The sequence below is a fragment of the Scyliorhinus torazame genome, chromosome 10 (genome assembly GCF_047496885.1).
Source record: "Scyliorhinus torazame isolate Kashiwa2021f chromosome 10, sScyTor2.1, whole genome shotgun sequence".
Classification (NCBI taxonomy): Eukaryota; Metazoa; Chordata; class Chondrichthyes; order Carcharhiniformes; family Scyliorhinidae; genus Scyliorhinus; species Scyliorhinus torazame.
The window spans coordinates 170,872,241-170,892,991 of NC_092716.1; the positions used below are offsets into that span (position 1 = coordinate 170,872,241).

Below are 20,751 nucleotides of genomic sequence, written 5' to 3' on the forward strand. Positions count from 1 at the left end.
ACGACCAATCACCAGACAGAACACCAGAGGGGGGCTTCCAACTATAAAACGCACAAGGCATCAGCACTCTGCCTCTTTCCACTGGTGACAACTGTAGTGACAGTCAGGATGCACAAATTATTCAACACCTTCTACATGTGGATCAAAGCTAGCCTGATCTAAATAGTTAATGTTAGTTTACTTAGAGTGGCAGAGAGTCAACCCACAGGCAGTTTTTACGTGCTTCGTTACTGAAGTCCAATAAATCTTTTTGAACCAACGCCTACGTTTGGTGTATGCTTGATCATTTAACTGCATCGTGTTGCAGTCCGTGTTACCCCAGGGTGAATAACACAACATGATACCAGGAGTGGCTACTGCTTCTAAGTAATTTACCTTCGAAAATTCACTGACGACCAGCTACTGCCTTCTAGCGGCATGGAAAAGATCCAGGCACCTCCACAGCTCCGGATCTCCGGAAACCTTGGCGCCAACTGGCGGGTCTTCAAGCAGATATTCAGTCTATACCTTGAGGCCTCGGGCCTCGAATGTGCGCCCGATGCCTGGAAAATCGCGCTGCTACTGTCGACTGCGGGGGACCAGGCCATCCAAATCTTCAATTCGCTCACTTTTGCTGACGGTGAGGACAAGACCAAGTTCCAGACAGTCTTTGCCAAATTCGACAGTCACTGTGAGGTCGAGATGAACGAAAGCTTCGAGCGTTGTGTCTTCCAGCAGCGCCTTCAGGGTAAGGATGAGCCTTTCCAGTCTTTTCTCACTCATCTTCGCATTCTAGCGCAATCCTGCAACTACGGAGACACTGCTGACTCCCTCATCAGGGATCAGATCATGTTTGGCGTCCACTCCGACATCCTGCGGGAGCAGCTCCTAAAAATAAAAAATATGACCCTGCCAGTGGCCATCGAGACGTGCAAAGTCCAGGAACAGGCGAAAAGTCGCTATTCCCACCTTGTGTCGGCAGAGCAGGACCAACTTGCCTCCCACGAGGCTGAGAGTGTACAGGCCATCGCCAGAATGTGGCGCCTGAGCATTGATGAAGGCGGCCATTTCGTGCGCTTTTCCAGGGGTCCCACGCATGCACACCACGGTCGGGAGATAGAAGCAGCCGAAGACTACACTGCGCAGGTGCGAGCGGCGGCTGGCCACACTGCGCATGTGCGACAACGCACCAAGCGTCACAACGTCGACGTAATGACGTGCCCCAACTGCGGCACCGCCCATTTAAAGCGGCAATGCCCTGCAAGAGGCAGGCGATGTCTCAGCTGCAAGAAGCTTGGCCATTATGCGTCTTTGTGCAGGTCTGCACCTCCAATAGGGGGCCAGCGATCCCAGTTCCAACGCAGACCCGTTCGAAGTGTGCAGCAAGGGCTGCTGGATTTGGAACCTGATCTCGTCACGGATCCAGAGGATGACTGCCCAGAGTCCCCATATCGAGTGGGCATCATCACCATGCGTGACAAGGCCTCCTCGCATTCAGCAACACACACACCCATCCTCAATGTGGATCCTGCGGACGAGTGGCGTGCCACAGTACAAGTCAGCGATTGTAGCATCCGGTTCAAGCTGGACACCGGTGCTTCGGCCAATCTAATATCCCGAGCAGATCTTGCTCGTATCTAAAGGCAGCCAACAATTCTTACACCAGCCTGCCAGCTGCTTGACTACAATGGAAATGCCATCACTGCGTTAGGGTCCTGTCACCTGCATGTGTCCAACAAGGCCATCAAGGCCACTTTGCGGTTTGAGATTGTCCAGCCCGGCAAGGCTTCTCTGCTTGATGCCCATGCATGCAAGCTCCTCCATCTCGTCCAGCGTGTACATGCCATGTCCTCTGCAAACTCTTCAGGCCGACATTGAGGAGCTACTATTGCAATACCCGGATGTGTTCAGTGGGATGGGTACGCTGCCCTACCGCTATAAAATTCTGCTCAGGTCTGATGCCAGGCCTGTCATCCATGCGCCACGCCGGGTGCCGGCGCCCCTAAAAGACCGTCTAAAGGTGCAGCTGCAGGAGCTCCAAGATCAGGGTATAATATCTAAGGTGATGGAACAAACTGACTGGGTCAGCTCGATGGTCTGTGTCAAGAATACCCTCTGGAGAACTGCGCATTTGTATCGATCCCAAGGATCTGAACCGCAACATTATGAGGGAACACTACCCGATCCCGAAGCGGGAGGAGCTGACGAGTGAGCTGGCACATGCCAAAACTTTACGAAGCTGGATGCATCGCGTGGCTTCTGGCAGATACAACTGGACGAGTTCAGCAGGAAGCTCTGCACGTTTAATCACCCTTCGGCAGATATTGCGACAACCGCATACCGTTTGGTATTGTTTCAGCCTCCGAAATCTTCCTTCGAATAATGGAGCAAATGCTAGAGGGCATTGACGGTGTGCAGATTTATGCTGACGACGTCACCATATGGTCCACGACCCCGGAGGAACATATTTCTCGTCTGCAACAAGTCTTCAGGCGCATAGATGCCAACGGCCTGAAATTAAATAAAACCAAATGCTCCTTTGGCATGTCGTCAATTAAGTTTCTGGGTGATCAGATCTCCCAGCAGGGCGTGCAAGCAGACTCGGACAAAGTCGAGGCCATCAAAACAATGAAGACCCCAGAGGACAAGAAGGCGGTCCTCCGCTTCCTGGGAATGGTAAATTTTCATTCTCAACCTCGCGTCACACACCACGGCCCTCAGGTGAAGAAGTCCACCACTTTCCAGTGGCTACCCACACATCAAGCAGAGTGGCTTGAGTTGAAAGCGGAGCTAACCACCGCTCCTGTTCTCGCTTTTTTTGACCCAGCGAGGGAGACTAAAACCTCCACAGACGCCAGCCAGGACGGCATTGGGGCGGTGCTCCTCCAGAAGGATGACACCTCGTCCTGGGCCCCAGTGGCCTAGGCGTCAAGGGCCATGACCCCCACTGAGCAAAGATGTGCTCAAATAGAGAAAGAATGCCTGGGCCTTCTCATTGGCATCGTGAAATTCCACGATTATGTCTATGGTCTCCCGACCTTTACAGTAGAGATTGAGCACAGACCCCTAGTAGACATTATACACAAGGACGTAAATTACATGACACCCAGGCTCCAGAGCATTCTCCTTCGACTCCGCAGGTATGATTTTGAATTGGTTTATACACCTGGAAAGGAGCTAATCATCGCGGATGCCCTGTCGCGCGCCATCACTTCGCCATGTGAGCAGGTAGACTTCATACACGACTTTGAGGCACAGGTACAACTGTGTGCCAGCACCCTCCCAACATCCGACGAAAACTCGTCATCATTCGAGAATTGACTGCCAAGGACTCTCTTCTGCAGCGGGTCATACATCACCTCACGAATGGCTCGCAGAAAGGGCAATGCCCCCAATACTATAATGTAAAGGGTGACCTAACTGTTGTCTTGGGGATCCTCCTGAAATTGGATCGCATCGTCATTCCGCGCAGCCTCCAGAGCTGGGTGCTCACGCAGATACACGAGGGGCACCTTGGTATTGAGAAGTGCAGGCGCAGGGCCCGGCAGGCTGTCTATTGGCCCGGCATCAATGAGGATATATCAAACATGGCCCTCAATTGCGCGATCTGCCAGCGCTTCCAGCCTGCTCAGCCCAAAGAAACGCTCCAGCAGCACGAGAACGTGACCTCTCCGAGGTCGAAGGCCAGAGTTCACCTTTATCACGCCAACGGGCGTGACTACGTTCTGATAATTGATTACTTCTCCAGTTACCCCGAGATAGTGAAACTATCTGACCCAACATCCAGGACTGTCATAAAGGTCTGCAAGGAGGCATTTGCCAGGCATGGAATCCCGCTCACGGTTATGAGCGACAATGGTCCCTGTTTCTATAGTCAAGAATGGTCCAACTTCGCAAAGCAATACCACTTCCAGCACATCACCTCGAGCCCGCATTACCTGCAATCTAATGGGAAGGTCGAAAAAGGGGTTTATATCGTGAAGCAGATGCTCTGTAAGGCTGCAGACTCAGTTTCGGACTTTAATCTTGCTCTTCTGGCGTACAGGGCAACCCCTCTGTCCAACGGTATGTCTCCAACACAGCTCCTTATGAATTGTAACCTGCGGACGACTGTTCCGGCCATTCATGTACCTGACCTAGTTCACCTTCCAGTGCTGCAAAAGATGCAGCAGATCAGAACCCGGCAAAAGTGGTTCGCATGGCTGATGGATCTATTGTCCGGCAGAACAGAAGGGCACTACGCAAACTTGCCTGCCCACCACCGGATCTCACGTTCCCAGATGTCGTTCTGCCTTATCCGGACACCTCGCTTCATGAGACCACCAATGTGGCTGCATGCCAACCTGTCAAGACACCATCATCCCCGCCTCTGTAACGCTGCGGACTCAGTTTCGGACTTTAATCTTGCTCTTCTGGCGTACAGGGCAACCCCTCTGTCCAACGGTATGTCTCCAGCACAGCTCCTTATGAATTGTAACCTGCAGACGACTGTTCCGGTCATTCATGTCATGCTACTGATCTGCCCGTGCTCTCTCTAAAGGACGCTGTTCGCATCAAGTTGCCTGGTGGAGGCTGGTCAGCTCCAGCTGTTGTTGTTCGACAGGCTGCTCCCAGGTCGTTTGTGGTGCCTGCCCACCACCGGATCTCACGTTCCCAGATGTCATTCTGCTTTATCCGGACACCTCACTCCACAAGGCCACCAATCTGGCTGCATGCCAACCTGTCAAGACACCATCATCCCCGCCTCCACCTCTCAGGCGGTCCACGAGAATCCGACGACAGCCCCAACGACTGGACATATAAACAGTTCCTTTGTATATATACTGTTATGTTTCTGCACGCTAGACACCTCACATGTACATATCCATTCACTCACCAATTGCTGTGTATAGTTACTTTTGTAAATATGTCGTATATGCTCGAAGCAGCCGACAATTTTTTTTTAAAAAGGGGGATGTCATAATATGCACCCATGCACATCATGAGGTAAAAGCAGGCAGTGACAGACACCCAGGTGAGCCAATCAACACACAGAACCGAACACGACCAACCACCAGACAGCACACCAGAAGGGGGCTTCCAACTATATATTCCAACCACTGTTAAGATCAAGAGGAAGGCTCGAGGGCAGGTAGAAGTCGAAAGAAGTTGAACCGTGATGTCACAGCCTGCAGGTAAGGGACTGGCTGGTGACTGGTAAGTAGTTTTATTTATTTTCCCTCCGGTGTTATCGTGCAGGGCGCAGAGGTTGCTGAGTGAGTGCTTGCTGAGAAGGGGAGTGAATAACAGGTAAGCTCTTTCTTTCTTTTTCTTTTTTTTTTCTAGAGAGGATGGCAGGGAAGGTAGTGCAATGTTCCTCCTGCAGAATGTTTGAGGTGAGGGACACCGTCAGTGTCCCTGCTGAAAGCAATCAAAATACTTGTCAAGAGGAAGAAGGAGGCTTATGTAAAGATGAGACATGAAGGTTCAGTTAGGGAGCTTGAGAGTTACAAGTTATCTAGGAAGGACCTAAAGAGAGAGCTAAGAAGAGCCAGGAGGGGACATGAGAAGTCATTGGCAGGTAGGATCAAGAATAACCCTAAAGCTTTCTATAGATATGTCAGAAATAAACAAATGACTAGAGTAAGAGTAGGGCCAGTCAAGGACAGTCGTGGGAAGTTGTGCTTGGAGTCCGAGGAGATAGGAGAGGTGCTAAATGAATATTTTTCGTCAGTATTCACACAGGAAAAAGACAACGTTGGCGAGGAGAATACTGAGATTCAGGCTACTAGACTAGAAGGACTTGAGGTTCATAAAGAGGAGGTGTTAGCAATTCTGGAAAGTGTGAAAATAGATAAGTCCCCTGGGCCAGATGGGATTTATCCTAGGATTCTCTGGGAAGCTAGGGAGGAGATTGCTGAGCCTTTGGCTTTGATCTTTAAGTCATCTTTGTCTACAGGAATAGTGCCAGAAGACTTGAGGATAGCAAATGTTGTCCCCTTGTTCAAGAAGGGGAGTAGCGACAACCACGGCAAGTATAGACCAGTGAGCCTTACTTCTGTTGTGGGCAAAATCTTGGAACAGTTTATAAGAGATAGGATGTATAATCATCTGGAAAGGAATAATTTGATTAGAGATAGTCAACACGGTTTTGTGAAGGGTAGGTCGTGCCTCACAAACCTTATTGAGTTCTTTGAGAAGGTGACCAAATAGGTAGATGAGGGTAAAGCAGTTGATGTGGTGTATATGGATTTCAGTAAAGTGTTTGATAAGGTTCCCCATGGTAGGCTACTGCAGAAAATACGGAGGCATGGGATTCAGGGTGATTTAGCAGTTTGGATCAGAAATTGGCTAGCTGGAAGAAGACAAAGGGTGGTGGTTGATGGGAAATGTTCAGATTGGAGTCCAGTTACTAATGATGTACCACAAGGATCTGTTTTGGGGCCACTGCTGTTTGTCATTTTTATAAATGACCTGGAGGAGGGCGTAGAAGGATGGGTGAGTAAATTTGCAGATGACACTAAAGTCGGTGGAGTTGTGGACAGTGCGGAAGGATATTACAAGTTACAGAGGGACATAGATAAGCTGAAGCACTGGGCTGAGAGGTGGCAAATGGAGTTTAATGCAGAAAAGTGTGAGGTGATTCATTTTGGAAGGAATAACAGGAAGACAGAGTACTGGGCTAATGGTAAGACTATTGGCAGTGTGGATGAGCAGAGAGATCTCGGTGTCCATGCACATAGATCCCTGAAAGTTGCCACCCAGGTTGAGAGGGTTGTTAAGAAGGCGTACGGTATGTTAGCTTTTATTGGTAGAGGGATTGAGTTTCGGAGCCATGAGGTCATGTTGCAGCTGTACAAAACTCTGGTACGGCCGCACTTGGAGTATTGCGTGTAATTCTGGTCGCCGCATTGTAGGAAGGATGTGGAAGCATTGGAAAGGGTGCAGAGGAGTTTTACCAGAATGTTGCCTGGTATGGAGGGAAGACCTTATGAGGAAAGGCTGAGGGACTTGAGGCTGGTTTCGTTAGAGAGAAGAAGGTTAAGAGGTGACTTAATTGAGGCTTACAAGATGATCAGAGGATTGGATAGGGTGGACAGTGAGAGCCTTTTTCCTCGGATGGTGATGTCTAGCACGAAGGGACATAGCTTTAAATTGAGGGGAGATAGATATAGGATAGATGTCAGAGGTAGGTTCTTTACTCAGAGAGTAGTAAGGGCGTGGAATGCCCTGCTTGCAACAGTAGTGGACTCGCCAACACTAAGGGCATTCAAATGGTCATTGGATAGACATATGGACGATAAGGGAATAGTGTAGATGGGCTTTAGAGTGGTTTCACAGGTCGGCGCTACATCGAGGGCCGAAGGGCCTGTACTGCGCTGTAATGTTCTATGTTCTATGTTCTATAAAACACACGAGGCATCAGCACCCTGCCTCTTTCCACTGGTGACAACAGTAGTGACTGTCAGGGTGTACAAATCAACACCTTCCACACGTGGATCAGAGCTAGCCTGGTCTGGATAGTTAATGTTAGTTTACTTAGAGTAGTAGAGAGTCAACCCACAGGCAGCTGTGTGCTTCGTTACTGAAGTTCAATAAATCTTATTGAACCAACACCTACGTTTGGTATATGCTTGATCATTTAACTGCACCGTGTTGCAGTCCATGTTACCCCAGGGTGAATAACACAACATCACTGAGGTGCGAATACACAGCCCTCACCACTCTGCTACCCAAAGCATCTGCTGCAGCAGTTACAACTTTCAATCTCAAAGTTATGTCTTTGACTAGGTTATGAGAGGCTCTCCTGAACCATGTGCCTCTCCAACTCCCTTCAGACCTGTTTTAAAAACCAAATCCTTTGACAAAGCTTTTGGTAAACCTCTGAATCCCTCTTTCTTCGACTCCGCATCCACCTTTCGATGGCACCTCTGTGAAGCACTGACGAAACGCCATTTCCATTGACAAGCAATTACTCACCAGTTAGGCCTAAATATTTTGAAGTGACACAGGTGCGGCCATTGGCCAAGAGCTGGTATCCCTGATAACAGAGACATCTGTAGCTGCCGATGTTGTTCTTGCAGATTTGCTGACAAAGACTTGGCCCTCCATACCGGGAACATTCATCCACATCTGAAAAGTAAACACAAGAAAGGAGAGAAGTTGCCATGCGTCACAGCCAAGCATTCTTGGATTACGTGGCTTGTGCTGAGAGCTTGTATATGATAAACAGTAGATCTTGTTGCTTTATTATCTGGAACAAAAAAATGCCAATGCTTGTACAGTAAGTGCATTTTAAATATGTTTTTTTCCACTGCATCAGAGATTTATAGGTTTACAAATCTAGAGTTTCACAATGAGGACCAGATTCCGGAAAGTGACATAGAAGGCAACACATCGAGGCCTTAATCTCCCTGCAAGGAGGTAGAGGGGAAAAGGTTAGACGGCAAATCAAGCCACTGCTGCCTGTCCTGATACATCTCTGAGGGATGACCACAACAGCGTCATTGTTAAAGACCCCGGCTGTTTCATTCTGAGGGGTACAACATGATGCACAGATGGGAAGGAAACATTTACACATTCCCCATTTCATTTTAGGGGTAAATCTAAACGATAAATGTTCAGTGTCATGAACACATTGGGCTGCCATCCTGTTTAAAGGACTTAGTTGGTTACCACAACAATCATAAGAACTTCCCCCTCTTGTTCTGCTGCTCATTGTGGAAACCCGAGACTTGGGCAGCCTATCATTATCTTGTCCTGATTCCCAATGCTGTAGTTCTAAAGTGAATTCAGACACTGGCCGGGTATCATTAAGGAGTAAATGAAGCGGTCTCTCCAATGGCTAAAGTGGAATGAATTACCCAAAGTTACACTGCACTTACCCTGTACACTGTGCTTATTTACATGCTGAGGCATGCATAATATTGGAGCTCACTGCTACATTGTTCATATTGCCTGTTAGTGAGATGTAATCAGTTAAGGTATTAAGGTACTTGAATGGTTTTTTTTTAAAAAAATGTATTCTCCTCATTTTCAACATTTTCATCAAACAAACAAACAGAAACAAATACAATACCAACCCCCAAACAGCACCCCCTTCAGTATACAAACCAAAATATCACCCATACATTCCAAGTAAAAAAGAAAATTGACAATCAATCAGTAAACAGTATAATCAAGAACAACAATAACCACCCCCCAAATGTTCGATGGAAACCAGTTCTCGAAAGTGCATAATAAACAGTCCCCATGAATTGTAGAACCCTTCCTTCATCAACTAGACATTGTTATTTTGCTTGTAGGTTCTTGCTTGCACCGATTTAAAGGGAATGCCTGCAATTGTTTGCATAGCGAAGAACGTTTACAGCTCTGTTTGGACAATTTACTTTTTCTTCCAGATGTGCCCTTACTGTGAAGTTGCGTTTTGGGAGACGATTCATTCAACTATCTCATTCAACAGGCGCTTAAGTAAATTATATGCATTATGAATGAAACAGATTTCAATATATTATTTAATATGAAAATAATTCGTCTGTACCTGTAACTCACAAACAACATTTCAAAATTAAAATGATTTCATTTTTAGGACAAACTTTCCAAATAAGAAATTAACTAAAATGCATTTGGAAATATTGGAACATCTGTTTTAACACTGCAAAGGGTACACTTGCAGTACAAATGTTACATTGCCTGTCATTACTGTACTTTCCTTGGGGAGTCGAGTTTGGCAGGAAAGCAAATCGGGAATTTGTACATGCGCTGTGAATTCTTTTCTAAGCATTTAAATTTATGGTCCAAAAATTGTTTGCAAATTGCACCATAACCTCTTGTCAACTTACACTGCCCAACAGGAGCATGAGGTTGGGAAATTACTTCTTTTATATCTTTGACATACACAGATTTTTTTTTGCATATGAAGTGAGATCCACTTGCCGTTGCTAAGTGGACTTGGTCAAGCCTGACTCTATTTTGGTCTCTTTTATGGATGTGCTCTAATTCCTAGTGCACAGAGTTTAAATTGGATCATTAGATAATGATAAACATTGAGAGCGACATCCTTCGACTTATTTCTGCACATTGTGCATTGGGTTTTAGGTATGAGTTTTGAGTTTTGCATTTAGCAATGAATAGAAAAGCATCTTCCATTAAAAGCATAATTCAGTGCATATACACTGACAGAAGGATGGGTGGGCTGCGCTCGTTGATGTCCTGCATGAAAAACTGATCTTAATCCACAACCTGAAGGGTTTGTTACTATCTTGCAAAGCAAGCTATTCCCTACCTCCTTATGGAATCAAGTTGTTTCCTAAATGCAAATTTACCTAAGCAGAATTTACTGTAGGCTGCAAACAAATGGCCCCCATTGTTCATTAGACTTACCTGTGCCCAATGAATTTTCATGATTTTTGCATAGCAAGGCGTAATAAGTAGGAGATGCAAGTGGCACGGTGACCTCTTACAAAGCACCTGGGAGCTATGCGTACATGGCATGCAACTGTGTCCATGCGCAATGAATCAGACTGAGGCATCATTAATGGGCTTCACTGTTATTCTGACAGTAAGTTCTGCCCCACTGACATTTATAGAATCATAGAAGTTTACAGCATGGAAACAGGCCCTTCGGCCCATCCAGTCCATGCCGCCCAGTTTTTACCATTAAGCTAGTCCCAGTTGCCCGCACTTGGCCCATAACCCTCTATACCCATCTTACCCATGTAACTATCTAAATGCTTTTTAAAAGACACAATTGTACCCGCCTCTACTACTACCTCTGGCATCACATTCCAGACACTCACTACCCTCTGAGTGAAGAAATTGCCCCTCTGGGCCCTTCTGAATCTCTCCCCTCTCACCTTAAACCTATGCCCTCTAGTTTTAGACTCCCCTACCTTTGGGAAAAGATGTTGACTATCTACCTTATCTATGCCCCTCATTATTTTATAGACCTCTATAAGTTCACCCCTAAGCCTCCTACGCTCCAGGGAAAAAAGTCCCAGTCTATCCAGCCTCTCCTTATAACTCAAACCATCAAGTCCCGGTAACATCCTAGTAAATCTTTTCTGCACTCTTTCTAGTTTAATAATATCCTTTCTATAATAGGGTGACCAGAACTGCACACAGTATTCCAAGTGTGGCCGTACCAATGTCTTGTACAACTTCAACAAGACGTCCCAACTCCTGTATTCAATGTTCTGACCAATGAAACCAAGCATGCCGAATGCCTTCTTCACCACCCTGTCCACCTGCGACTCCACCTTCAAGGAGCTATGAACCTGTACTCCTAGATCTCTTTGTTCAGTAACTCTCCCCAACGCCATACCATTAACTGAGTAGGTCCTGGCCTGATTTGATCTGCCAAAATGCATCACCTCACATTTATCTAAATTAAACTCCATCTGCCATTCGTCGGCCCACTGGCCTAATTGATCAAGATCCCGTTGCAATCCTAGATAACCTTCTTCACTATCCACTGTGCCACCAATCTTGGTGTCATCTGCAAACTTACTAACCATGCCTCCTAAATTCTCATCCAAATCATTAATATAAATCACAAATAACAGTGGACCCAGCACCGATCCCTGAGGCACACCACTGGTCACAGGCCTCCAGTTTGAAAAACAACCCTCTACAACCACCCTCTATCTTCTGTCGTCCAGCCAATTTTGAATCCAATTGGCAACCTCACCCTGGATCCCGTGAGCTTTAACCTTCTGCAACAACCTACCATGCGGTACCTTGTCAAAGACTTTGCTAAAGTCCATGTAGACAACGTCTACTGCACTGCCCTCATCTACCGCACTGCCCTCATCTACCTTCTTGGTCACCCCCTCAAAAAACTCAATCAAATTTGTGAGACATGATTTTCCACGCACAAAGCCATGCTGACTGCCCCGAATCAGTCCTTGCCTCTCTAAATGCGAACATACAAATTCGAAGATATAAAAGTCGTGCATATATCTTTGTGTTTCTTTTCAAAAAAATCACAGTTAAAATTAAAAGTTGTTGTTCAGCAAATGTGTTTTCTACAATTGATGCATTTTTCTATTGTCATCTCATCTCTCCGTTGGGCTAGAATCATAGAAACCCTACAGTGTCAAAGGAGGCCATTTTGTCCATCGGATATGTACTTACACTTCGAAAGAGCCCCCCACCCAAGCCCACTCCCCGCCCTTCCACCGCAACCCCACTTAACCTTTGGACACTAAGATGCAATTTAATGTGGCCAATCCACCTAACCTGCACATCTTTGGACAGTGGGGAGGAAACCAGAGCATCCGGAGGGAACCCAAGCAGACACGGGGAGAACTCCACAGACAGTCACTCAAGGTCAGAATTGAGCCCGGGTCCCTGGTGCTGTCAGGCAACAGTGCTAACCACTGTGCCATCCGTTAATAAACGTTGAAATATATAGCGGCGTTGAAATTTCAGTTTTACAGTTGATTTCAAGTTGAAAGTTGTTGAATGCTTTATTATTGTTCGACATATTTATTTTTACTGGGAGAGGGCCTGGCGGGTGGGTTTGACTGGTGTGGAAATGCTGTGCTGAAATATTCAGTCTGCTTTCCTTATGTTGAGTGAGTGGTGCAGCATTTGGTATGTGTTGGATTTGTATCGGATGATTTTTCATGCCGGGGTCGTAAACTGTCAAACAAAAGCTTGAACGCGTTTCACCTATAAGAAAGTGGTATTTATTCTGTTACTTTTCCATTCCATTCATATTAATAACAGCTTCTGTTTCTGCACCTCAAGAAGTGATGCCATCACCTTCGAATGGAACATCAATATTGCTCACTTAAAACAGTAGTTTGTCGTGACTCCGATGAAAATCCACTAGAACTTCACCATAATTGGCGACATCAGGCTGGTCCCCACCACCCCGCTAGATGCCTCCCCCCCGCCCCCCCGCCCCCCCCCACGCCCCCCCACCATGCCCCATGAGTTACCACGCGTGCGGCAAACGATGGCCCCTCTGTATCCCCACAGGAGAGGTTGGCCCACAGCCGACAGGAGACAGCCCAGACAGGCAACAGGGTGCTGGGCATCAGAGGCCTCACGCCCTCTGAGGAACGGACCCTGGATGTCGCGGGAGTGTTCGGGGACCGAGTAGTGACCACTGTAGAGGTCAGCACATTCACCAACCCCCGCCCAGATCACCTGACAAATGTGAGTTGTTAATGCCATACAGACTGACCCAACCCTCCCACTCAACACATGTCCATTCTCCCGCAGGAACTCCAGCATATCCGGGGTGGACCCCCCACAGCCTCCCAAGGGAACACCTCGGAGAAGAGCACTGAGGATGCCACCATAATAGTCGCGGCACAGATATCATCCCCACCCTCCACTAGCACAGAGACACACACCTCATTGGGCAAAAGTAATGGACAGGCTTCTGGAGCACATTCCGGTGAGCACCACACAATTGCAGATGCACATCAGGTGGAGGCAGGAACCACCAGGTGAGACAGTGGTCGGAGGTCTGCTCAATCCCAGAGTCAGCTGGGTCCCAGTCAGATGCTGAGCTTCTGCAGCAGGTTTACCCGGAGCTGATGCAGACGATAGGGTACGGCCGTGAGATTCAGAGGGGAATGTCAGCGATACTCCAGCAGGTCCATAAGCCAATTGGAGGGGTCTCAGGGGCTACGGGTGCAGGAGATGGCGCCGGAAAAGCGTGGCACCAAAGCCAACACAGCTTGGGTGGCGACTGCGGTGGAGAGCCTGGTACACGACGTCGGCAGCATACATAGATACATCGAAGATAGGAGCAGGAGGAGGCCTTTTGGCACTTCGAGCTTGTTCCGCCATTCATCATGATCATGATGGATGTGTCCAAGGTGTGGCTCAGTCGGTGACGGCCATGACTGAGCGCCCGACAGCATGACCCAATCACTGGGGGACGTCACCCAGCACCAGGTGGACCTTGACGCGGCACTGTGAAGCATGTCCAATCTCGGATGGGCATAGCCGAGGCGCTGAGGAGCATGTTTCAGTCTCAGGTGGCCATAGCCGAGGCGCTGCGGAGCATGCCCTGGTCGCTGGAGGATGTTCCCAGAAGCAGATGGGCATTGTCGGGAAGCTGCAGAGCACGTCCCAGTCACTGAGGAGCATCGCCAAGAGCGTTGACGCCATGCAGCAGACAATGGAGAGCCACCAGGGTTAGACGCAGTGGTCGAGCACGGAAGACTAAACACATCGAGGATCACTGAGAGGGCAAAGGGGGTTGGGCGGATAAGGGAGGGTAGGAGGGAAGGGGAGGTGCAGGGGAAGGTTTGCTGAGGGTCTGGGCGGGGTGGGGTGAGTGGGGTGGCACCAACGGGAGAGTAGGGAGTTGGGGATACTTATGTAAACTATTAAAATCTATCGACCGCGACCAATATAACGCCTCTGGCACTTTCTTCCTCAATGTGGGCTGAGCATCAATACCAGGCCCCATCTCCCAGACATGGGGGTCCCGGGCTCCTCCCCAACTCCCTCCCCCCCGCCTCCAGCACACTAGGTGCAGGTGATGGGTGTGTTGTAAATGTCCCATGTCCATTGAGATTTGATTTTAATTCAAAATGTCCTCAAGCCAACTTCACAAATGTTTGAATAAGTTTGACTGGTTTCAATTTCTCTTGTCTTTTACTATTGTTATGGGCCAGGGTTTAGAGAACCCCAAAGTGTATCATGGAGTTCACCTGACCCACAACTTTTAATAGATTGTGGTATGGGGAGAACAAGGCCCACTCTCCAAGTGTGGTACTTCATGATGTATTGGCTGTGGTGTTGTGTATGTTGATTGGTCCCACTGTGTGTCCATCAGTGTGTGTCTGCACCATGATATACTGGTGTATATTATGACACTTCAGAAATGGAAAAGTTCATTTTTAAAGCAAAACAATGTTTATTCTATGAACTCAAGTTAACCTTTTTAAAACAAATAGTGAATATCTTAGCAACCAGTAAATCAAATACACCCCCCAAAGAATACAACACTAAGTAACCTGTATGCTGTCCTTTTACATCCAAAAGACTTAACAACCTTTAAACAGAAGCACATCAGGGTTTACATTCAATACTGAAAACATTTAAATTTCTGAATTCACCAAATGATCAAGAGATAGTCCTTCATGGCAGAGAGATCAACAGTACAGCTGCTTTGGCTGACTTTAGCTGCAACACACTGAAAAACAAAATCCAAAAGACAGAGACACACCCAAGCTTTTCTCAAAGAGAAACTAAAAAGCAGAACCAGAGCTCAGCTCCACCCACACTCTGACATCACTGCAGTAACATGAGCAGCTAACCATTTCTTAAAGCGACATTCTCATGACACTATAAACTGTTATTATCCTCAACTTTTTTGATTATTTAGGGCCAAGTATGGTGACAGGGACAGTTTCTTCCCACATATTGCCTCTGTACTGACTTCTCCCTGTTTATTGCCAGGTGTCTAGATTCTCCTATTTCCTAGCCTGTGCTTCGGATTCTTGGTTTTTGCGTTGATGATGAATTTCAGATCACTGACAGCAACTGAAAATCACCTGAAGCCCCTTGAAAGTTCCAGAATCAATAAAAAATTTCTGCAGACAAATATACCTTTGTGCCAAGATCAAGATCCACAAGTGCCAACAATGCAGCCCAAGGCAGTCATTTATATTTGCCAATATTAACAATGTGTTGGACAATGGGGCCTGGGTGTATATATGCATAAATCATTGAAGGTGACAGGACAAGTTAATTGGGGAGTTAATAAATCATCCAGTAACCTCAGTTTTGTTAATAAACCATGGGATATCAAAGTAAGGGAGTTATGTTAAATGTGTATAGAACACCAGCTCAGCCTTAGCTGGATTATTTTGTCCAGTTCTGGGCGGCACACTTTCGGGAAAATGTGAAGGCATTAGAGAGGATGCAGAAAAGATTCACAAGAATAGTCCCAGTGAGGAGGAACTTCAGTTATGGGAATAGATTGGAAAAGGAGGGCCTTAGAAAGAAAAGGTTGAATGGACAGGGTAGATAGGGAGAAGCTGCTGCTGTTGATGAAAGTGACGAGAACGAGAGGACATAGATTAAAGATAATTGGCAAAAGAAGCAATGGCAACAGAGGGAAAAAACTTTTCAAGTAGCGAATGTTCAGAAGTTGTGTTATGCAATTGGGAATGCATTCTTACTGGTTCTGCGTCACGTGATGTGTAGTGACATCAGTGGAGTGCATATAGATAGAGAGAGAGAGAGAGCGAGATAGAGATATATAAAGGGTTAATGACTACATCATAGTGCAGGACAACCACTAGATGGCAGCACTAGATTCATGTATAAATATGTGAACTCAAAGGATCTTGGGTCTCTTCGACCAGGACTGTCTAGACAGCAGAGTGTTAGAGAGGTATATAATAGCATAGTTAGCACTTGTAGTTAAATATAGTTGATACTTATTCTGAATTACTTTATCACCCGTTATAGTTTTGTAAGAATGAACAAACTCAACATTATTCAATTCGTTATTCATTAAACCTATTTTGCTTTAAGTTGAACATTGGTAGTTTCTTTAGAATCTAACCATCAGACCGTTCTGGAAGTAGAAAGCAAAGAGTAACGACATATTACTAACAAGTAATATAATACAGATCACCACCGTTATCGTATTGAGCAACACCCTTAATAAACCTCTCACCGTGTTTTACAAGATTCCAGACTGTGGGAACCTCCATACCGTTTCTCTTTGCGTCAACAAAGAAATACAACAGGGGAGAAACCTGATGCAGAGGATTGAGGCAGAAAAAAAATCTCTGGAAAGATGATTCTTGTCGACTAACTGTGGGTCAGCATCGGGAGCATTGGAAGATTCTTGGGACTGGACTTGCACACACTGACAGACGTCGGGCAAAGTACTGTCAGCGATGTGAGGGTTTAACTAAAGTTTACGACAGTGACAGTGAGTAAGAAGACCAACAATAGAGGAAGATTTGTTTTTGTTGGAAGTTGAAATGGGGTCTGGATTGCAGGGACTGTGCACGTGACAAAGCGACACAGGCTGCGGGGAACGGGGATTTCAAACTCTCTCGACTGGGTCACTACTGGTAGGAAAGTCAAAATACTCAGGCACAAAAGCGAAAGATTTCCCAGTTATTTATTCAAGGGATTGTTTGTGCCATACTTTCCAACACAGTCAGAAGGGAGGAAGTGTAGACACTAAGACCCAGGATTCAAAAATGGCAGAAAAAATAGGTGCCATGGACGCGTTTGATGAGATTTGATGAGAAATTCCAATTGTTTTTAATACTTAATCAGACACCGGAGGACCTAAAGTTCTCAACATTTCTCCACTCAGTTGGTCGTAAAACCTTTATTCTGCTACAGAATCTTGGTCTCCCAACAAAGCTGAAGACAAGTTCTTAAATGAATTACTGAACATCTCAGAGGGAGATTACTCTTCTCTTCCAAAGCATTCTTGATTGCTGGAAGGTTCCAATTCCACTGCTGTAGTCACGAAGAAAGTGAAATAATTTTACAGTTTATAGCGTTTTTAAGCACATTAGCTAGACAGTATGAATTTGGTACAAACTAGATGATCTCTTCGAGACAGGTTCGCTTGTGAATTATGCAGTGAGGCGATTCAGAGGAAGCAGTTTACCATAAGTGATTTAACTCTAAAAGCTTCTGTAGGAGTTATTCCCTTTATGGAGCTTGCAATGAAAGAAGCTTCACAGATAGGGGCTGGAAAGAAGATCCACAAAATGGATACCTTTTAAAAAAATATATGTTTATTCAAAGTTTTTCAATAATTTTTACAAAACACTCCAAAAAGGAAAGAAAATATACAAAACAAAAGTAAAAAGGGCAATACGCCAACAAACAAAGCAACTTAATCCCCTAACCCTTAAAGGATTTAACAAATTAAGAACAAAATGGGGCAAACGCCCCTTGCATAAACCAAAACAAGAAACGCCCCCCCACCCCCCACCCCCCCACCCCCCCACCCCCCCACCCCCCCACCCCCCCCCCACCCCCCCACCCCCCCCCCCCCCACCCCCCCGGGTTGCTGCTGCCATTGACCTCCACCTAACATTCTGCGAGAAAGTCAAGGAATGGTTGCCGCCACCTGGAGAACCCCTGCACAGACCCTCGCAAGGCAAACTTTTGCGTCCCTCCACATTAGTAAGATCCTTCTCCGAGCTACCAAATAGGCAAAGGCCAGAACTCCGGCCTCTTTCGGCTCCTGCACTCCCGGCTCGTCTGACACCCCAAATATTGCTATCCCCCAGCTCGGTTTTACCCGAGTATCCAAGACCTTGGACATAGCCTTTGCGAAGCCCCTCCAAAACCCCGCAAGCGCCGGACACGCCCAGAACATATGGGCCTGATTTGCTCGGCTCCCCGAACACCTCACACACCTTTCCTCCACCCCAAAAAATTTCCACATCCTCGCCCCTGTCATATGCGCCGTGTGCACCACTTTAAACTGGATCAGGCTAAGCCAGGCACAAGACGAGAAGGAATTAACCCTGCCCAGGGCGTCAGCCCACAGGCCCTCATCCAGCTCCTCACCCAGCTCCTCCTCCCACTTGCCTTTCAGCCCCTCCACCGAGGCTTCCTCTGCCTCCTGCAGCGCCCGGTATATCTCCGAGACCTTACCTTCTCCGACCCACACGCCCAAAATCACCCTGTCCTGTATCCTCCGGGCAGGCAGCAGCGGGAATTCCCCTGCCTGCCTCCTCACAAACACCCTAATCTGCATATACCTGAAAGCATTTCCCGGGGGTAACCTAAATTTCTCCTCCAGCGCCCTCAGACAGGCAAAAGTCCCATCAATGAATAAGTCCCCCATCCTTTTAATTCCCGCCCAATGCCAACTTAGGAATCCGACATCCATCCTGCCCGGTGCAAACCTGTGGTTGTTCCGTATCGGGGACCAGATTGAGGCCCCCACCTCCCCCCTGTGCCGTCTCCACTGTCCCCAGATCCTCAATGTCGCCGCCACCACCAGGATCGTGGTGTGCCGTGTCGGCGGTAGCAGAATGGAGCAGAATGGAGCCATCCGGTAGACGAACCAGGAACGAGCGGGGGACCACCTGCCGAAGGACAACAGCGGTTGCAGACCAGCCACTATTCGGAAGATGGATGCGGACGTTGTCAGCTGGAGCCAGAGCAGGGCGATCAGCTGCACGGGAGTCATGTGCTGTGCACGAGACAGCTGCATCCGTCGAAGGACCAGATCGTGGTCGAGGTCTGGGACATGAATGGACGGCACCGTCGTCCTCAGGGTGCGACCCATGAGCAATTGGGCTGGCGACAGGTAGGCCAGCAGGGCGAGGCAGAAATCAGACCCAGCATCGGCAGCTTTGCAGAGGAGCCGATTGACTATGTGGACTCCCTTCTCCGCTTTGCCGTTGGATTGGGGGTACAGGGGACTGGATGTCACATGGGCAAAATTGTACCTCCTGGCAAAGTTGGACCTTTCCTGGCTTGCGAAGCAGGGGCCATAGTCCGACATAACCGTGAGTGGGATGCCGTGTCGAGCAAAGGTGCCCTTACAGGCACGGATGACTGCACACGATGTGATATCGTGCAACCGTATCACCTCCGGGTAATTTGAAAAGTAGTCCACGATCAGGACATAGTCTCTACCCAGCACGTGGAACAGGTCGATGCCCACCTTGGTCCAAGGTGACGTGGCCAACTCATGGGGCTGCAGGGTCTCACGGGCCCGTCGGCGGCACTTTTCCACACCAAGATGACCCTCATGTAGCTGTTCCAGGACGAGCTGGCGCATGCTGTGCGGGATGACAATGAGGTCCAGTTTCAGAGGAACCCCGTCTACTACCGCCAGATGATCTCGGACATTATAGAACTGAGGGCATTGGCCCTTGAGCCACCCGTCTATTAGGTGGTGCATTACACGCTGTAGCAAAGGGTCAGCCGCCGTCTCGCGGCAAGTCTGGACGAGGCGTTCATCCGTGGCAGGTAGATTGGAGGCCACAAAGGCGTCAACCTGGCAGACGAATCCCGCTGGGTCACATGGAGTGTTGACTGCCCTGGAGAGAGCGTCAGCAATGATGAGGTCTTTGCCTGGGGTGTATACCAGCTGAAAGTCATATCGCTGGAGCTTGAGAAGAATATGCTGGAGGCGAGGCGTCATGTCGTTCAAGTCTTTCTGTATTATATTGACCAGCGGGCGATGGTCGGTCTCAACGGTGAATTGAGGAAGTCCGTACACATAATTGTGAAACTTAACCACACTGGTCAGAAGGCCCAGGCACTCCGTGGGGGTCATGGCGCGTGACGCATATGCAACGGGGGCCCATGATGAGGCCTCGTCGCGTTGCAGGAGCACTGCCCCAATGCCGGATTGGCTGGCATCGGTCAAAATTTTGGTCTCTTTTGCTGGATCAAAGAATGCTAAGACCGGGGCCGTGGTGAGTTTCGTTTTGAGTTCTCTCCATTCGCGCTCGTGGGCAGGGAGCCATTGGAAGTCTGTCGTCTTCCTGACCAGGTTCCTGAGAGCCGTGGTCTGAGAGGCAAGGTTAGGGATGAACTTCCCTAAAAAGTTGACCAGGCCCAGAAATCGGAGGACCGCCTTCTTGCCCTCTGGCGTTTTCATGGCTGTGATGGCAGCTACCTTGTCTGCATCCGGCCGCACACCCAACTGGGAGATGTGGTCCCCGAGGAACTTGAGTACCGTCTGACCAAAAGAGCATTTGGCCCTGTTGAGGCGGAGGCCATGCTCACATATACGTTTGAATACGTGCTAGAGGCGACTGACATGCTCCTGCGGGGTGGTGGACCAAATGATTATGTCATCGACAT

At 47.9% G+C, this 20,751-nt stretch overlaps 1 protein-coding gene across 3 annotated transcripts in view; it reads right to left on the reverse strand.

The window, feature by feature from the left end:
• The window catches only part of LOC140431033 (von Willebrand factor C and EGF domain-containing protein-like), a 633,994-nt gene that overhangs the window by 352,037 nt on the left and 261,206 nt on the right, over positions 1–20,751 (reverse strand). For all 3 annotated transcript variants that reach the window (XM_072518932.1, XM_072518933.1, XM_072518934.1), the window contains exon 6: positions 7,939–8,091. In XM_072518932.1, the coding sequence (XP_072375033.1) occupies positions 7,939–8,091 (153 nt within the window). The remainder of the gene's footprint in view (positions 1–7,938; positions 8,092–20,751) is intronic.